We start from the raw sequence: 18,278 nt of genomic DNA on the forward strand, positions 1-18,278 counted from the left end.
AAGGGGGAAACTACGGCAGGCTGGCCTGGCTGGGAGGAATGGGATCTGCTGGTGCATCGCAGGGCGCGGGCCGGGGCCTGGGCGGTGGGGCCGGGGGAAGGGACTCCGGGGCTCCGAGCATCCCCTCGGGTACCGGCGGGTCCCATCCTGCGCGGGGGGCTGGGGACGCTGCTGGGCCTGGGGCCGGCGGCAGGGGGATCCCCAGCGATCCCCGCAAAGCGATCGCAACTTTCCCACGGCCGGGAAGCGGTTGCCGGCCCCGCAGCCCCGGCGGGACGGGGGATGGGGGGTCCCATGCCTCGTCCCCCGCCCCTTCCCCGCCAGCGCCGCGCTCCGCCCCCCCGCGGGGCCGCGGCCGGGGCCGGGGCGGAGACCCGGGGCCGGGCGGAACCCGCCGCCCCCCCGCCCCGCACCCAGACGGCCCCGGCGGCGGCGAGGGCGAGCCGGGAGCCGGGAGCCGCCCCCCGCCCCCGCCGCCCCCCGCAGCTCCATGGCCCCGGCCGCGGCGGCGGAGCCCAGCGCCCGCCACCCCCGGGGGAGCGGCCCCGGCGGGAGGCGCACGGCTCGGCGGTGAGTGCGGGGGTCCCGGGCTTGGGGGGAGCACACGGGCACGGCCGTACACCCACAGCATCCCCGGGGGCAGCGACCCCGCGCGGGATGCGCAGCGGGCACCCACGGGCACCCAGCGGGGTCCCGCGCCCCCCGCCCCCGCAGGCACAGCGGGACCCGCACGCCCGGCCGGCCGCGGGCACACGCGTGGCGGCGTGCACGGGGCGCGCGCACACGCGTGTGCAAGCCCACCACGGGCACACGCACCCACGCGGGGCCGGCGGCCGGGACCGGGGCAGCAGCCGGCTGGACTACCCGATTCCCAGATCTGGGAGCCCACGATTTTGCGGTTCCCCCAGTCTCCTCGCTGAGGGTCGAGGCGAGGAGTGGGCACGCAGCAAGTCCCCACGCAGGATTTGATGTGGACGCTCGAGAGAAGTGGGTGGAAATTATCCCGGTAGCTCCTGGAGTGGGATCAAGAGGGTCTTTCGACACAGGGGACTCAGCTTTGCGGCTTGGAGGGAGGGGAGCGACCGAAGGCAGCCCCCCTGCTCCCGTCTCGCCTCCAGGTGGGTTCTGATTCCTCCTCACGAAGCAGGGGAGACAGGGCTCTGGCAGGGTGAAGAGCCCGGAGATGGGGGGGGTTAAAATGCTGGAGGCAAGAGGAATCCGGGCGGCGGGGAACACGCTGGGAACTTCATTGCTCCGGCAGAGCGGGATGGGGGTCCCGGGGGTGGGAGGGATGGGTGATACAGCTTTGTACCCGCTGGATAACTTGGGCCATGCCTGGGAGCAGGGAGGACTTGGCAGCCCCCCCGGAGTCCCCTCCCTCCCTCCACGCTGGCAGGGATTTTTCAAAGGAGCAGCAGGGAAGGTGCCAAATTCAGAAAGAGTTTGGTCCTAATTCCCTGGAAATCCCAGCCTACAGAATTCTTTCCCCTCTCCTTCCTTTTCTCTTGGCCATGAGGATTTGCAAGGTGCTTGGCCGCAGCCTGCATCTCCAGGTGCCCTGCCATCCTGCACCGCTTCCCACAAGCAGGAATTCTCCCAGGAAAACCCTCTGAGCTCCCCACACCTCTCCCTCCTCCAACCAAGCAAAAAGCTGCCATTAGAAATCCACTCTCTGTTTAAATTTAGATGCCTGCATTATCTTGAATTTGGATTTATTAATTATTTGCATCTGGTTCATATCAAAAAAAGTTGAGCAATGCAGATGTCCTGATTTCGGCATCAGCTTGGAGGAGAAACACAAAATTTGCCGGCTTTTCTATTGTCTCCTTAAACAATGGCCCATCAGAAGCAGCCAGGAATTACGATCCCCTTCGCAGGGGTCTGACATGAGTTAAGCTTCCATCCAACTTGCATGATCTCCTCGCTATGGGTGACTGCGGCTCATTTCCCAGCCGTAGAGATTAGTCTAATTAGCAGAGCAAATCTGGGTAAGGCAAGCTCTTGTAATTAGTAATCAGTTGGATGTTTCCACGCACTTTCTTTGCCTGCGGGGTAGAGAGGAGTTTAGCAGATGGCCCCATTTTGGGTGCAGGGAGGACTTTGGAGAAGTCAAGGTGAATGGAGCTGGAGCTACTGGTGGCACTGGTGGCCTGGCCCTCCTCACTCCCGGGCGTTGCTGCATCCCATTTGCCCATCGGGACCTTCTTGCCTGTGGGAGTCCATCAAGCACAGGGTGGGAGGCAAAGGGACAGACCCCTCTGTGTCCCCAAACCACCCCGGCACCATCTTTCCCCGTAGCCTGCTGTCCTGGATCAGACTCCAAGTGACAGTGGTGGCCCTGGTGACTCCTGGCTGCTGCCTGGGATGTGTGACCTGAAGGTGGGAAGCCCCCAGCCTTTGGGGGGGCGGGCAGGGGGCTCTCACACCTGGGGTCTTCTGTGCCGCAACAAGGGGAAAATAGATGGCAAGCCCAGTTAAAACCAGGCGTGGGACCCCCAGCCCAGGACCAGAAGGTGGTCCCCACTGGGAAAGGGGATAAGGGGAAATGAAAAAAGCCCAACTCAGCCTGGAGAGAAGGCTCAGGGGGGACCTGATCGCTCCACGACTCCCTGAAAGGTGGCCGTAGCAAGGGGGGGTCGGTCTCTTCTCCCAGGTGACAAGTGACAGGACAAGAGGAAACGGCCTCAAGTTGTGCCAGGGGAGAGTTAGACTGGAACTGGGGAAAATTCTTCACTGAAGGGTTGTCAAGCACTGGAACAGGCTGCCCAGGGACGTGGTGGGGTCACCATCCCTGGGGGTGTTTAGAAACCATGTCGAGGTGGTGCTTAGGGACATGGGTTAGTGGTGGGCTCGGCAGTGCTGGGGTAACGGACTCGATGGTCTCAAAGGTCTTTTCCATCCTACAGGATTCTGTGATTCTAATCCTTCCCACGCCGTGATAATTGGCGTTACTGGGTTTATGGGTAAGCTTCTGTGAGGGAACTTAATGATTATGATTGATTAACGGGTCTCCCCAGCGGAAGCTGAAGCTGGAGAGACAGATTTTGTCACTGCGTTGTGGACATGCTCGTTCTGGGGTCATGGCAGGGAGGTTTTATGCCTCAGGACCGAGCCCGGAGGAGGCTTTGCAGCTTCAGACTGGGAACCGGTGGGTTCTGGGATGGTGACAGGGTTTTCTGCTGGGAGAGACCCAGAAATATGTCTGGCAGCTGTTTATCTTGTTTCTTCTCTCTGGGCACCTTTAATGTGTAGCCGAGGGGGGAAATTTGATGTGGACTGAGAAAAATAGGAGAGGAGGAGGCACCACGTAGGCGAGGACGGGGGGCCTCAAACCAGCCTGAGCATCCAGGATGCTGGATGCACCACGCAGCAGGACCGATGCTGCTCCTCGCTGGCTTCGCCTCTCCTCCCGTCGGGATGGGAGGTAAGATGGGGAGCGGGGAGCCAGTGCCTGGGGGCTGCTCCGTGCCGGGGGCGGTGTTGGAGGTTAGGCTGAAAGGAGTTATTTTTAAGCGTTGCATCTCAGCGCAGACTGTCATTACCGTGCTCCGTTCCTTCCCCGGGGGTGGGGTAGCCAGGGAGGGCTCTCGCAGCGCGCCTCGGCACGTCCTCGTGCCCATAAGGTCTTGGCTGCCTGGGTCCCCCTTCCCTGTGGAGGGAGGATGTGGGGGAGCTCAGCTACCACAGACAGGCATCACGGGCTCCCTTGGGGGCTTGGATGAGGCAGAGGGGGCTGTGCTGTGCCTCGGCGCTTTGGGGGTCTTGCCCATCACCGCGGCCTTTAACCATGCTGCGGGCTTTGCTGGCTGATTTGGCCACAGATTTCAAAATCGGTTTATTCCCAAAATCAGGAGAGCGGCTTTAAAGTCGCAATATTTTAGGAAAAGAAAAGGAAAAAAGAGGTGCTCTCTGTCAGGTATTTCTGGAGCGTCTGTTACAGCCTGGGCTGCTCCCTGTACCAGCTCCCCAGGTGATGCTCTGTGGGTGTGACGTGCAGCAGACCCATGGGATGGGGTCCTGGGTGCAGGGTGGGATCGTGCCCCAAGGGTGGGCAACGCAGCCTGGAGCGGGGCAGGACGGCAACAGGAATGCTTTCCCTGGGGAGTCGCTGGGTTTTAAATCTCGGCTGGCATGGTGGAATCTGTCCCGCACTGAAGCCCTTTCCAAGTGTGAGCCAAGCGTGCTCCTGGAAAGATAACTGGCAAGGGGGATAAAGCTGCAAGGGGAGGGCAACTGCCCTCGGGGCTGCCTGTGCTTGGCTCTTTTCCATGCGGCGTTTTTGCAGCTCTCCGACGCATCACTGAGCTGGCTGGCATCTCCTGCAGCGTGGCACAGGGGTGACACTGCCAGGCACCAGCACAGCCCCTCACCCCTTGGCCGGAGAGAGATTTTGAGGCCAAATCTGCTTTTTGATAGCCTGTGGCGTGTTGCAAATTCAAGCTGGCAATCTGTTCGTGGCGGGGGCAGAGCATCCCTGGGGCACCCAAGGGATGCGGGGACCCGCATCCTTCCCAGGTTCCGCTTTACTCCCAGTCCCAGCTCTGCTGGTGTCGGATGCGTTGGGTTTTAGTGTCAAATTTTAGGAGCATCTGTCTGAGAAGGTGGCGGGAGAGGATTGGGGTGGGAGGGTGGAGCCAGCAATATGCCTTCATGATGGGGGGGATTAGAGAAATATTTGCGTTTATTTTAATGCCAGGCTTATTGTGGGGATTGGAAGCTTAACCTGGCAGCGGAGCAGCCCTCATCTCGCTCTGTAACGCTGACGGCGTTGACATTTCTATACCGTCATTCCTCCCCACCAGGAACCGAAACCTCAAAACTGGAGGCGTTGGGTCCGGGTGAACCACGGCTGCCTCCAGGCTGGAGGGGGGTGGCTGGGGGCCCCGAGCCACCGCCTGTCCCTGCCAAGGGACCCGGCTGTCCCCCTGCCCAGCAGCACCCATGGGACACCCAGCCCTGCCCTCCGGCTGAGCTGTGTCTAGCGCTGCTGCTCCAACATTGAATTAATCCATTCGCATGAGTGTCGATGCCTGCGAGTTGCAGAATTGGATGGCAGCGCTGGGGTTTTTTTGTTGTTTTTTTATTATTTTATTTTATTATTTTTTATTTTAAAGAGCTTATATAACCTTGGGGATTCTATTAATAAAAATAATGGTTTTGAACTCTGGGAACAACCAGCCCTGGCGATGAGCAATTAAATGCTCCAACTTCAGAAAGCAGACAGCTATCGGGCAGGCGGCGAGGAGATAAGGGGGAGGCGCTCAGGGCAGGAATAGTGGCAGGATGCTGGGGAGGGGGCAGGGGGGATCCCCTGCCTGAGGGCAGACTGCAGCATCTGCCTGTCCCTCCTGCCCTGCATCTCCATCCCTGTGCCCAGGGAAAAGGAGAGGAGTGGGGAATGGGGCTGCTTCAGACCCAGCCGGGGGTGGTGCAGGGTGGATGGGCACCCTCTCCTCCTCTGCACCCATTTTTAAGCACCCCAGCTCCCACCGCGTAACACAGGGATGAATCCAGTACAAAAAGGTGGGAAGAGCAGCCTGGTGTGGCACAAGAGAGCATCACCTGGACCCAAGGCAAATGCTCCAGGTGGGACCGGGGGGATGCTCCTGCTCCCCACTGGCATTGGCTTTGGCTCCATGGGGGCTCGGGGGGGGTTAAAGGAGATAACCACAGAACTGGGTTTAAAGAGGCGCGGGGCCAAAAATAGGAGGTGGCTGGTGTGTGCGATCAGTGTGGCTTTTGGGGCCATGAGCCCTGCGGGGTCCACATTCAGGGGGATCAATATCAAACCACCTTTGCTCCGCTCTTGTGGTTTAGGAGGTCTTACTTTTTTTAATCCCTAAGTAGCCAGGAAGGCATTTGAAGCATTTGATATAAAATTATGAGAGGCTGAATCTAAGCTGGTAATTAGAGAAAGCTGGGACATAACCTAAGTCAGGGCATTTGGAGACGAAAAAGACCCCACAGTCTCAGGGACATGTGTGAGTGCCTTGGTTGTTTCCCTTTAATACCAAAATATTTAAAACCTCATTTTTCCATCCAGGGTGAACATTGCATTGGGTTTATTGTGTTTCCTCCTTTGCAGTGCAGGTTTATGGGCTTGTTTCACCTTTAACGCCCCAGTCAGCAGTGGGCTGTAGGTTTGGGTTGTTTTGTTTGGGACTTTTATTTCCTTTAAATCTCCCTTATTCAAATTGTCACAGCTTGGCAGCCTTGTGCCAGGAACACGCTGTCATCCTGAAACTCATATCTTTAATTCCTTCCCTCTGATGCTAATAACACCTTAAGATGATTAAGACCAGGCAAAAAACCTTGGTATCTGATGTTTCTGCCATTGGTGATGCTGGCTGTTGGCTCTTGGTGCTTCATTCACCTCACCCAGTAAAATCAGAGCGGTCACCCTCCTCCTACGGGGGTGTTTCTCCTTGCATTTAGTTTCTGGCTTTTAATTGCTGAATATCAATGCAACCGGGCTGCTGTGCTATCCGAATGCTTTCCTTTCGCAATTCAAGATGCCACGGCATGGTGACCCCCCTCCCGCAGCGTCCCTTGGCCGGGGGCCACCCTGCCGCGCTCCCCGCTCAGGCCGGTGGCACATTGCCGGCCGGGGGCTGGGAACAGCGCGGGCAGCGCTCCCACCCTGGCCCCCAGCAGCGCCGGCAGTGCCAGGAGATGCGGGCAAGGGCACAGACACGCCGTCCTGCCCGGGTGCACAGCCACAGCCCACATGACCGGCCATCGCTGGGCGCACGGCAGCGAGCAGCCGGGCTGCGCTGACACAGATGCCTGTCAACATGAGGTTATTTATTTTTTTTAAAGATGTTTTTGGTCTGGAACATGTTCAGAGTGTGTTGTAGCTTCCCCGTGTCACGGGGCACCTCTTACCCTGTGCGTGACAGTGCCAGCCCAGCTGATGCTTCCCCATCGGGCTGGTCACCAGCTGGTTTTGGAGGCAACTTTGACACCTTCTTGCTCATCTGAGAAGCAAGGAACTGGATAAAATGAGAAACCGTGCGCTCTGGAAGGCCCTGTAAATCCCTGGATGTGGAGCTTTATCTTGGTGTGTGTGAGGGCAGGACCCTGTGGATGCGCCGAGCAGGTCAGCTTCCCCCTGAAGCAGGCGACAGCAGCGGATCGGGAAAAACGCCTCTTTCAGCTTAAATCCTGTCTGGGTGCTGGGTTGGTGAGTCCCGCGGTCTGACAAGCAGCTTGAGGACGATGGGATGTTGGTTTCGGTTTTTAGTCGTGTTTGGGTAGCGAGCGGGGCAAATGGGGGAGCTGCATCGCTTGCAGGGCCCTGGCGGGTGTGGGTTTGTCAGACCTTTAGTCTGGGTTTTCACATGTAGCTGTGCCTCAGTTTCCCTGGCCAACAAATGCACGGCCCCTTCCCTTGCTGTGGTCCAGCCGAGCTGGCTGGTGGCACCTTTTGCAGTTGTAGGACTCGGTGACCCAGGACAGGTCATTTGGGCCGCCAATGGCAGCGGTGTCTGTGCCAGAGCAGCACGTGGCACAGTGGGGTTCTGGCTGTCCTCACTGCCTGGCGCAGCCCAGGCGTCTGGAGGCTTTGGCAGCGCGGTGGGAGCGAGCTCAGCCCTCCACCGCTCTGGGGTGGGGAGGAGTAACCAGAGGAAAGCAGGCAGGTGGGGGAGGAGGGCAAAGCTGCCGGTCCTTGACATGGTGCAGCCTGTGGGCTTGGGGTCCCCTGTGCTCCCAGCATCCCTGTGCTCCTGGTGTCCCTGTGCCTGCCATGTTCCTGGCATCCCCATGCTCCCAGTGTCCCTGTGGTCCCCGTGCTCCTGGCATCGTCTTGCTCCCAGTGTCCCTGTGGTCCCCGTGCTCCTGGCACCCCGGGCACGCAGACCCTCCAGCGATGCTTCTTCACCTTTTTCTCCTCCCCACCCTACAGGAGGAGCGGTCAAGCCAGAGACAATGACTGCCGAGAGCACCAAAACCAATGGACCCATGCGGGAGCCAGAGGCCGGGGGGGACAAGCCGGCGGTGCCCCCAGCTCCGCCGCGGCGCCGGGGACGCAGGCTGAGGCGCAAGTCACCGCCAGAGGTCCCGGTGAAAGGGCAGCTCCGCATGCGCTCACCATCGGGAGCCTTCGTTATGGTGGGCATCTCAGTGGTCCTGGTGGGCATGACCATCGCTGTGGTGGGCTACTGGCCCCACCGGGGACCCGGGGGCATGGGGGCCAGCGCGGGAAATGCCAGTATGACAGGGGACATGAGGAGAGAGGTGGCCACTGGGCGCCACGTGCCCCACAGTGAGAAGCTCAAGCTGATTGGCCCCGTCATCATGGGCATCGGGCTCTTCATCTTCATCTGCGCCAACACCATGCTGTACGAGAACCGGGACATGGAGACCCGCAGGCTGATGCAGAAGGGGCTCTACTGCATGGCGGCGGGGCTGCCAGAGGCGGCCAGCCCCGAGGCCGGGCACTGCTCACCCGTCCCCAAGGCCAATGCCGAGTGTGTGGAGGGCTGCTACCAGGTGGACCTGTCCTGCCAGCCCTGCCCCGGCAGCAAGTGGTCCGACTGCTACGGCCCCAACAGGCTCCAGACCATGGCTGAGTTCCTCCAGCACCCGGCAGCATCCCCCGCCACCTCCCTCCTTAGCCTCCGCTCCGGTGCCTCTGCCGAGGCCAACCTCAGCCTCTCGTGCCGTGCCGGAGCTGAGTCCCTTCTCTCCTCGGCAGTTGGCACCTTGGCATTGCCCGTCATCAAGCTCAACAACCGCTTGCTGGACGCAGCGGCGCAGGGGGCTGGCAAGAGGGCAGAGGGGGGCCCTGCCGAGCCCCCCCTCGAAGCACCGTGGCTCTCCTGGGCTCCGCTCTCCAGCAGTAGCAGCGTTGTGCCCCGCAGACAGGACCGTGGTGGTGGTGGTGGTGGCCACGTTGTCATCAATGTGGATGGTGGCCGTGCCGGCACGGAGCCGGCAGCAGCGGAGCTCAGCCCCGATGTGCAGCTCCACGCTCCGGGACACTCCAAGTCGCTGGACCTCGGCCAGCCGAGGGTGCTGCTGGTGGCCCCCATCAAGGACCGTAAGAACCGGAGCTGGCCCCGGCTGGACCACATCAGCCTGGTGGGTTACGCCAAACTGGAAAGTACTGGCGAGTCCTCGGACCAGCTGCTGGAGCCCAGCGAGCCCCCGAGCCGGGGCAAGCCCCGACCCAGCTCCTGGGCGGTGGGGATGGAGCAGGGCGTGCGGGTCTGAACATCCCCAGCACCCTCGGGGACCGTGATGTCGCAGTCCCTCATCCTGGCCTTCAGCACTCACCAGCGACCCCAAATCCCCACGGCCAGGAGGGGTTCGGGGGCAGCGTTTCTAAGCAGATGCCAAGAGAGTGGTCCCAAGGCACTGCTCCCAGGGGAGGACTCGCCTGGGGTGGGATGTCCTCTCCCAGCTGCCTCTCGATGGCTTCCCGGTAGATGCCCTTGGCCTTACAAGCCCTTCTCCTGGTGGCTTTTCTGGAGGAGCCCTTGCTTTGAGACCCAACACAAACTGCAGGATGGGGACATGGTGGGGGGTGAGGTCCCACCAGCCCCCGCAGCACTTTATTTCAGCGGGGTTGGGGTGGGGGGGTGTTTTGGGGGGTGGGGTTCCCTTGCCCAGCCTCAACCCACCGGAAAATTTGCTTGACCAGAGCACGTAAGCCCAGCAGGGCTATTAAATGTTACCTTGATGCCATGTGGTCCTGCCTTGCCTCGTCATCTTGCCTGCGGGATGCTCGGAGGAGGCAGCACCCCTGCAGCAGCCTGTCCCAGAAGGTCTCCAAGACCTTGCTGCCCCTACCCAGCTCATCTGGAGAGAGTAAGGATGCTCTATAACCAGCTGCTGAATATTTGCAGGATAAGGTGATAAACTCAAGGTTTGGGGGTTGGTTTTTGCAGAGTAGGGATGTACAAGGTGCCCGGGGGAGCTTCAGGCAGCAAGGCGGTGAAATTACGATGGAGTCACTGGGATGCGGCAGTTCCCGAAGCCCGGCTGTGGGTCAGGGTTCCTTTGAGCTGTTTTCTGGTGGTGTGAAGGATGCAAGTACCGCAAAGAAGGATGCGATGGGGCAGAGAGGCAGGTGTGAGTGTCGATGCTGGTTTTGCCAAGCCCTGTTGGGTGCTGTCGCATTGTTTGGTGCCCTTTGGATGCAGAACAGGAGCTGCACGGGATGAGGCCAGAGGGTCAGCCTCGGCACCGGGGTGGTGCGATCCCTGGTGAGAAGGTAGCACAGAACCAAAACTCTCCAAAACCCCCGGCATAGCAGAGAAATGCAGTAGGAAAATGCGGATAAACTGAAAGGTGAAGTAGAGAAAGAGGTTGGCTCTGCTGGGTGAGGCTGTGCTGTGGGGTGCAGCTCACATCCCATCTCGGAGACAGCTCCGGGCTCGGCAGCCTGGAGAAGGGAAGCATTGCCTGCCCCATTTTCTTGCAAATGAGGAATTTGCAATGCTCCAGCATTTCTTTCCCAATCCTTTCCCAGGGCCTTTGCTGTATTTACCCCTGGGAAGGTGTGGGCTGGTCACTCCTTTGGTGCCCAGCCCCAATTCCTGTTGATTCCCACTGGTGCGTGGCTGTGGTGTCCCTCCGATGTCCCCCAGGGGTGAAGCCCCCCAGGGAGGGCTCAGGGGGACAGGGAGGGCGAGGAGGTGTCAGGTCCTACCATCCACGGCACGGCCACAAGGCAGCAATGATGGGGCCTGGTTAAACTAAAAAATTGGAGGAATATCCTTCAGCTTTGTATTTTTAAGGCAGGGGCTGGCGAGTCCCAGCTGTGCCACCGGCTCATGCGGACACCGGGAAAATCTTCCACCAGGCTGTCCTCCCTCAACCCTGGCAGGAATGATGCTGGGGTTTGACCTGGTGCTTCTCTCCAGAAAAAAAACTTTTTTTTTTTTTTTAACACCAAGTCCATCTCTGGCTCTGGTGGAGGCTCAGGCGCTGGGGGCGGGGTGGGTGTTGGGCACCCACTGCCGGCCTGCGCTGAGCCTCGGGTGGCTGCTGAGGGCACCGAGGTGGGAGCATCCCCACAGCCCCTCTGTGGTGGGGTACCACTTGGGCAGACAGCTACATCTTTCCAAACCATCTTTTTTCTTCTTTATGTGTTTCTTTCCCCCCATCTCTGGAGAGATGTCACCTACTAAAAAGCAGAGAAAGATTATTTTTTTTGCAGCAGCAGCAGCTTTCCCTTGCCAAAGCATCCAGCACCAGCATCTTGCCAGGCATCCAAGGACCACCCCTGATGCTGCTTTCCTCATCTCCGGGATGCCATAGGGTACCGACAGATGGATCGGAGCGAAGAGGCAAGGATGGCTCTGTTCTCTGGTGACGCAGGAGGCTTCAAAACGTGACGTTGCAGCTTAGGTGGGATCTCTGCCTTTTGCCTTCCCAAAACCAGAGCCCACTGTGGTGCGTGTAAATGGCTGAAATGTGTTTTATTTCTTTAGGATTTTTTTATTCCTATGTCTGCTTCTCCTTCCCTCCAGTCTGAAGTGAGCACGGAGCCTTGGACCTTGCAAACCTTGGGGACAGGATCCTTCTCCAGACCAAAACATCCCTGCAGAATGGCTTGGAAACTGCCTTTTCTGGCAAAAATATATTGCCAGCACTATATATTTTATATATATAATATATATATTATATATATAAAAAATATATAAGCATTCCTAGCAGCTCAGAGACTGATGTCTGGGGCTGGCGGGGGGGAGGGGGGGGCACCCCTGGCCAGGGCTTTTGTCACCCAGTTTTGTCCCTCCATGGGTCTGGTGCCAGGGACGGGGCTGCGGGAGCCGGGGAGGGTTGTGCTGGCGCCGCTGTTGGCTCTCACCTGGCTTTCATCGCCTTCCACGTTGCCACCAGCCTCAGCACCGGAGCTGGGAAAAGGCAGATTAAAGCCCGCAAGAAACAACCCCCCCCACACACATTCAGTTTAGAGAAGTCAGGGTTCCCACAACATCCCATCCCCCCCACCTTTGAAAACTCACATGTTTTGTTTTAATTTTTATTATTTTTCATTTTAATGTCTATTTTGCCTTTCAAGCAGGAGCGATACCTGCTTCAAGTTCTGTTGCCTGGGGCACATCCAGCCCCATCTCCACCTTCCCCTGTGCCCCTCCGCCTAGCTCCCACCCTGTCCCATGCGAGACAACCCCCCCCAAGGGCTGCTGAACCCCTCTTTTCCCAAAAAGCAACCCCTACACCCTGCAGTGGTGGGTTTTTTTCCAGCTTTACAAGAAAAGGCTGTCTCTGTTTCCCGTGCAAACTCTCCCAAAGAAGTTGGGTACCAGCATCTCCCGTTGCAGGGGAGCCGAGATGCAGCCAGCAGCTGCAGTCTGGGGGTCAGTAGCCCCCCCGAGGTTTCACCGGGAGCGATACCAGCCCATAGCTCAGCTATTTTTTTGGCTGCTTAATCTCAAAATTATTTTTGAGCACTGGTTCAATGCAATAAACAGCAACAACAAAGTTACCAGCAGGGTCTGCCCCCAAGCAGCATCCCAGGAGACCTGCCGGGAGGTTGTTTTTATCTGAAAATAACTTTTCATTTGGGCTTAACCAGCTGCAGCCAGAGCTAACGCCGGGCCCTGGGCCACGCTTTGGGAACTGGCAGCAAGGAACTGGAGCCTGAAATGCTGCGGAGAGCTGCACAGAAGCTATTTCAGGGCTGGGGGCTTTTGTTTTAATTTTCTCCCTTTGTTTTCTGGCTGGGGCTCAGCCTGACTATGGGAAGCGGCTGCAACCCAACATGGCAAACAGTGAGGGAGGAGAGGGGAACCTGCCTTCTGTGTCTCCTGCCTGGACCACATGCCTGCTCCAGCATCCTCCTCTTGCCCAACTCAGCAGCATCCTCCAGGGAGGCATTTCTGAGCCATGTAGGGATCATTTAAAAATGCAAAGCTGCTTGATTAATTAACCTGGCAAGTGAGAAGACCCATGCTCTCTCTGGGGGAAAGCATCATCTGTGCATCCCTCACCTTCAGCTCTGCCTATGGACATGGTTTCAAGAGTGCATGTGGGTTTTTTAACAGTGCCGGTTTCAACAAATGGGTGCTGTGGATTCTGTCACCCCTACGCTGTCCCTCCAGTGTGCTGGGAATAAAACTGGGCAGGAATAGATCTGGGTTCAAAGCAGAAATTTAAAAATAAAGCAGGAAAATCCACCCTGGATCTCTCCGTTGACCCCACCTGGCTGCAGAGCTGTGAAGTTAAAGCATCCTGGAAGGGCTCGAGCCCTCACGCTGTGCAGTTTATGCAGGATGGTGCTGGATGGTGTCTTCTCATCCTGCCCAGGGACTGGCTCTATAAACTATGGATTAAAACCCAGCCATTACCACCCACCGCCGTATCCCCACCCCAGGAGGTGCCTCCTGCAGGAGATTCTTACTGAGAGAAGGGGCATTTCACCAAGAACACCAGCAAAAGAAGATAGTGGGGTTGTCCCCAGTGCTGACACATCCAAGGCTGACTGTGGGGTGGCCCTTGGGCCACTGTGGCAGAGGATGCAGGCAGAAGAGGCAAGGGACCCACTAATTGCAATTACCCCCCACCAAGGGACCTCTAGGCTGGCAGGTAGCTATGGGACAGCCATAGTTTGGGCCAAAAATAGACAAAAGGTGGGAAATGGGTTGGGGGAAACCACTGCCATAGGCCGTGTGTGGGAGAGGGGCTCTGGGGAGGGTGCGGACCCCACCAACGCTGTAAGAGGGTCTCCCGTGCCCAGGACCACCCCAGCCAGTACCGGTGGGGCTCCAGGTTCGCTGCTGGGACATCTCTGTGCCTAGGGTGGGGGTGGGGGTGTGTGTGTGGGGGGAGGGAGGCCGTTAACAACAGCCCTTTGGCCACTTCTTTAACAGGGCACCTGCATGGAGCCGGAGGCAGGGACTGTGCAGAATGGGGCAGGGTTGGAGCTGGCCCAAGAAACATCCCCCAAAGGGGAAAAAAGTGGGGGACAGGGAGAGAAGGGCTGGAGCAGCCACATGGAGAAGCAGCAGATCCCCACTGTGAAGGATCCAGACCCCAAGCTCAGAGCACAACAGCTACCGTCACACTCAGCCAGATCAGCCACAGCTGGGGGACGGTCGCTCCCACCACACACCTGATGCTGCTCAGCCCTCCAGGTCCCACCAAGCTGCCAGCCCTCAGGCTCGGTTGCAGCCCTTCCTCCTCCTTCTCCTCCTCTCTCCGCAGCAAGGGAAGCCACAGCCATGAGTCTGCTTGGCCAGTAAGTCCGTCCTTAAGATTTAAAGTCTAGGCGAAGGGAAGCACTCTGCTAGCAGCCGTGCACTTGCAGTACAGCCAGGGAATGCAAATGCTGGTGCATTATTTCGGGTGAGTGTTCTCTGCTATAAATCTCTTTGCTGAGGCGCTGGGAAGATGAAGTGTCAGGGCTTTCCAGGCTGGGGCTGTTGCAATATGTGATGAGCAATAGTGCGGTGCTTCGCACCTGAAGTTTAAAGATGAGGACCCCTAAGTGGGGGAGATGGGGTGTGGATGCGCTCTCTGGGTCTGTAATGCCTTGTGGCCTTTTGGTGAGGTATATAGGGTGCTGCTTTTGGATGCTTTATTTAAAAAAAGGGAAATAAGTGAGATGCACAGTGCATTTCTGCATTAATGAGCTGGCACCAAACCAAGGGCATCCATCTTGGTGCTTCCTGGCACATAAGAGAGCCAGGCCAGGGCTGGAGCTGGTGTGGGTTTGGGGGTGGTTGCTTGATCTATTTTTTTTGCTTCATTTTTTGGCTCTTGTGGGTCTGGGGGTGTCCTGCATAGGCTCTCTGGCACCCCAGGCTCTGTACGTTTCTCCTGGCTTCAGAAACAGGCTGAGCAGTGTGGGGCTGATCCCTGGGGGCTGGTTCTGGGTGGGATGGGGCGAGCCGAGCTCCAAAGCCAGAGTCCTCCATCCACTGTTATCAGCATCCATACAATGTGTGCTGTCCCAACAGCCGAGTGCCGGAGTGTGGCCGGAGCTGGAGCTCAAATCTGGGGCTTTGGCTTGGAGCCCATCAGGGAGCGCTGGGGGCAAACCAGGGGAAGGAAAGAATCTGTGGATAAAGTGCTGTGTCTGGCATGCAAGGGGTTAACTGGGGCTTGGGGCATTTAAGGGCTGGGAATTTGGGCTTTGGGAGCCCATTCCTGCTCCTGCAAAACTGTCTCGTCTAGAGAAGCTCGGTAGGATGCGTGTGTTGGGGCAGCGGCGGAGAGCTTGTGCCGTGAAGGTTTCCTGCTGTGGAGGCAGAGCAGCGTGTGGGGCAGGAACATCCAAAAGTCACCGCGTGTGGCTCCGTGGGGACGTGCTGCTCTGGAGCCTGGGCCAGCCGTCGCCTCCCACGGTGGGCAGGATGGCAGGAGCCCTGCTGCTGCCTTTGGGGGACGAGAGGTAGCAGATCTGCTCCCGTGGCACTGAATGCCGCAGCCACCCGAGATGGCCCTGGGTGCCGGTGCTGCACCCACCGCGTGGGTTTGCACCCACCACACAACTGGTCCCTGCTGCTGCCCTGACCCCAGGGCTCTGCACATTCCCCTGCTCACCAGGGGCAGTGGGACACATCCAGCCAGCGTGTCCTGCTCGACAGGATGGCCAGACTCTGGCCATGGAGCTGCTGCTGTCCCGCTCCGGGGGTTCGGAGGGGTAGGCAAGGTGGTGATGGAGCAGGGATGCCACTTCAGGTCTGTGGTGTTTTGAGAAGGCCAGTGTGGAGCAACTGGGGTGCACTGGGGTGTCATCCCGCCTGTTGATTCGGTGTTCCAGCCTCCCAGGGGCTGGCGAGGTCCCAGGGTGCTTGGCAGAGCAATAGGGATGCTCTGCTCGCCCCAGCCGATGTGGGGGGCTGCTCCTGGGGGAGCACTGAGCCCTTAGAGCCAGGGGGGAGTGAGGAGCTGCTGGCATCCCGCAGCGGGGCTTACCTGGGGGGTCAGGGACAAAACAGGTGAACCCAGTGCCACTGACCCGGCTGCTGCGGGACAGGAGGTTGCTCCCTGCCCCTGGCTTTGACTTTCCCCCCTGCGCCTCAGTTTTCCCAGTTATGGAGCTCAGGGTCGAGCTCAGTGTGTCCTACCTGGCTCACTGCGAATGCAATTCCTCCCTTTCAACCCTGTTTTTCCCAGATCCTAAACCACCCTGGGCTCTCCCGTCTAGAAGGGATGGAGTCAACCCTGCTGCCTGCCTGGCTCCCGCAGCGGTTCCCCTCTGGGCCCTGAGAGCAGCCCTGACCCTGGGGCACCACTGACCCGCCGGGAACACGACTGGCTGCCCGAGCCCCCGAAATGAGAGGAATGACCTAAAAATAGCCCGAGCTGGAACAAGCTGGTGTTTGAATGGGAACTTTCTCCTCCCAGTGTGATGGACTCCTTCGGGTCCTGGGTCAGGGTCTGGGATGGAGACATTGGGGAAGGACCAGGGATGGAGATGGGTGATGAAGGGAAAGGGCTTTTGTGGCTCCTTCCCAAAGGGTGAGATCTCTCAGACGGAGCCGTTGCCTTTGGTGTGGGATCTCGGGGCTGGAGCTGGCATGGGGCCACCCAGGAGCCCGGGCTCAGGCCCCCCAGGGAGCCTGTGTGCTGCTGCTGCTGCCTTCTGCTGCTGTTGGGACAAGGGGGTTGGGGTGGTTTGGTGGTTTTTTTTATTTTCATGTCTCTAGATTGCCATGGTGTTTGTTTACCTAATATTTTCCCTTGTTTGTAACCAGGCAAAATGCTGCAGGGCTCTAGGCTTGGCAGACTTTGCAGTTTGGGAGGGGGGGAAACTGAGGCACGGGGCTAAAGGGGAGCAATAGGGCTCAGACCCTGCGCCACTCTGGCTGGGGAGGGGGGTAAGGGCACCCTGTGCTTGGGACACCCAGCCCGGGGAGGCTGTAAGCAGTGGGGGCTTTAAGGAGAAGCCTTTCCAGTTGTGGTGGTCTCCTGGCTGATGGCCCCAGGGCTCGGCAGCAGAGCAAAGGGCCACGGCTGAGCATCGGTGGTTGGTGTTTGCTGTCCCAGCGCTTGTCCCCTGGGGAAATGAGCTGGGGACAAATTTCCCTTGGGCATTTTGGATGGGGCTTAAATGTCCCCTGTGCCATGGATGTCCTTGCACCTGCGATGGCGATGGTCCTGCCCAGCAAAGCACGGTGGTGGAGGGGCACGTAGGACCAAGTCCCTGGTGCCACCAATGTCCCTGCAGCATGTCTGGTCCAGTGCCGGGGGGGGACGGGCTGGGAGCCCCTTGGGGAGGGCAGAGGCAGCAGGGACGGTCATCAGCCCAGCGTCCCCTCACCTGGGGTGGGAGTCCCAAGGCTGATGGTCTTTGAGCCAGGACATGCTGCTGGACTCCAGCACAGCCCGGTTGGGATGCTCCCCGGTGCCACTGGTGGAGCAGAGCTGGTGCTGAGCCGGGAGCCGTGGGGAGGGGCTGGGACCCAGCTCCGAGATGCTCCTGGGTGATATCAAACAGCATGGGTGATGCCTTGGCCAACTGGCCGCTGAGCCAGGGACCGGCACCCCGAAGTGCAGCCGAGCACAGTAATGGAACCGTGTTTGGGTGGTTTGCTCCCCAACGCGATGTCTTTGGAGCTGTGGCTCATCACGCCAATGCGTTATCTGAAGGAGCTGGGACCCCCGTGAGCCCCAGCCCCCCGGGACAGGGTTATTTAAGGTGCATTTTGGTGTGACCCTAATGGGGTCGGACAAGGCGCAGAGCCCAGGGTGCCCCGGCCGTGCGCAACAGCCCATGCTGGCCTGGGGAAATAACGTGATGGTCGGCTCTGCCTCCTTGCTGCAAGTAAATCAAGTTGCTGTGACATTTTACAGAAAGCAGCTCCGGCAGTGGCTGTTTCCCAGATATCCGGGGCTGACTGCTGAGGCCCCCTTGTAATTTTTGCTTTACGGTACGTTGAGATTTAATACTTGGAGCAGAATGAAAGCAAACTGGCCAAAGGCAGGGTGTCAGCAAGATGCAATGGCTCATCTCTGGAGCAATTTAAACTAAGGTTGCTTTTAGTATGCAAATATAGACGTGCATGAATATAGACATGGGCATGAGTGACAACAGGGTTGTATAACCCTTCTCTTCTGTTGGGGAAACTGAGGCACGGGGGGATGGTACAGCAGCCAGCCCGGGGGCTGCCCATGCCTGCAGGGATGCTCTTCCCATCCCCTTCCCAGTCTCTGGCTGGACCAACTGGCTTTTGTTCTCTGTTGGGCTGGTGGCCAAGATGCCCTGTCAGCTTTCTGCTCAGTATTTCTGATCCTCCTAAGGCTGCTGCAGCCAGAAAAAATGTGACAGGACCAAAAAAAAAGCTAGGTTGGACATC

The 18,278-nt window shown here is 58.6% G+C and overlaps 1 protein-coding gene across 3 annotated transcripts; it reads left to right on the forward strand.

Moving 5' to 3' along the window:
- Positions 1-389: 389 nt before the first annotated feature.
- Positions 390-9,563, forward strand: TMEM200B (transmembrane protein 200B). 3 transcript variants are annotated; one of them, XM_055798478.1, is made up of 2 exons: positions 390-570; positions 7,907-9,563. In XM_055798478.1, the coding sequence occupies exon 2, from the start codon at positions 7,930-7,932 to the stop codon at positions 9,214-9,216; it is 1,287 nt and encodes a 428-aa protein (XP_055654453.1). In that variant the 5' UTR covers positions 390-570; positions 7,907-7,929; the 3' UTR covers positions 9,217-9,563. The 3 variants fall into 3 exon arrangements, with proteins under 3 accessions (XP_055654453.1, XP_005238352.2, XP_027643850.2); XM_005238295.3 differs by lacking the exon at positions 390-570 and adding an exon at positions 594-1,118; XM_027788049.2 differs by lacking the exon at positions 390-570 and adding an exon at positions 1,343-3,424.
- Positions 9,564-18,278: the final 8,715 nt, after the last annotated feature.

The sequence above is a fragment of the Falco peregrinus genome, chromosome 3 (genome assembly GCF_023634155.1).
Source record: "Falco peregrinus isolate bFalPer1 chromosome 3, bFalPer1.pri, whole genome shotgun sequence".
NCBI lineage: Eukaryota > Metazoa > Chordata > Aves > Falconiformes > Falconidae > Falco > Falco peregrinus.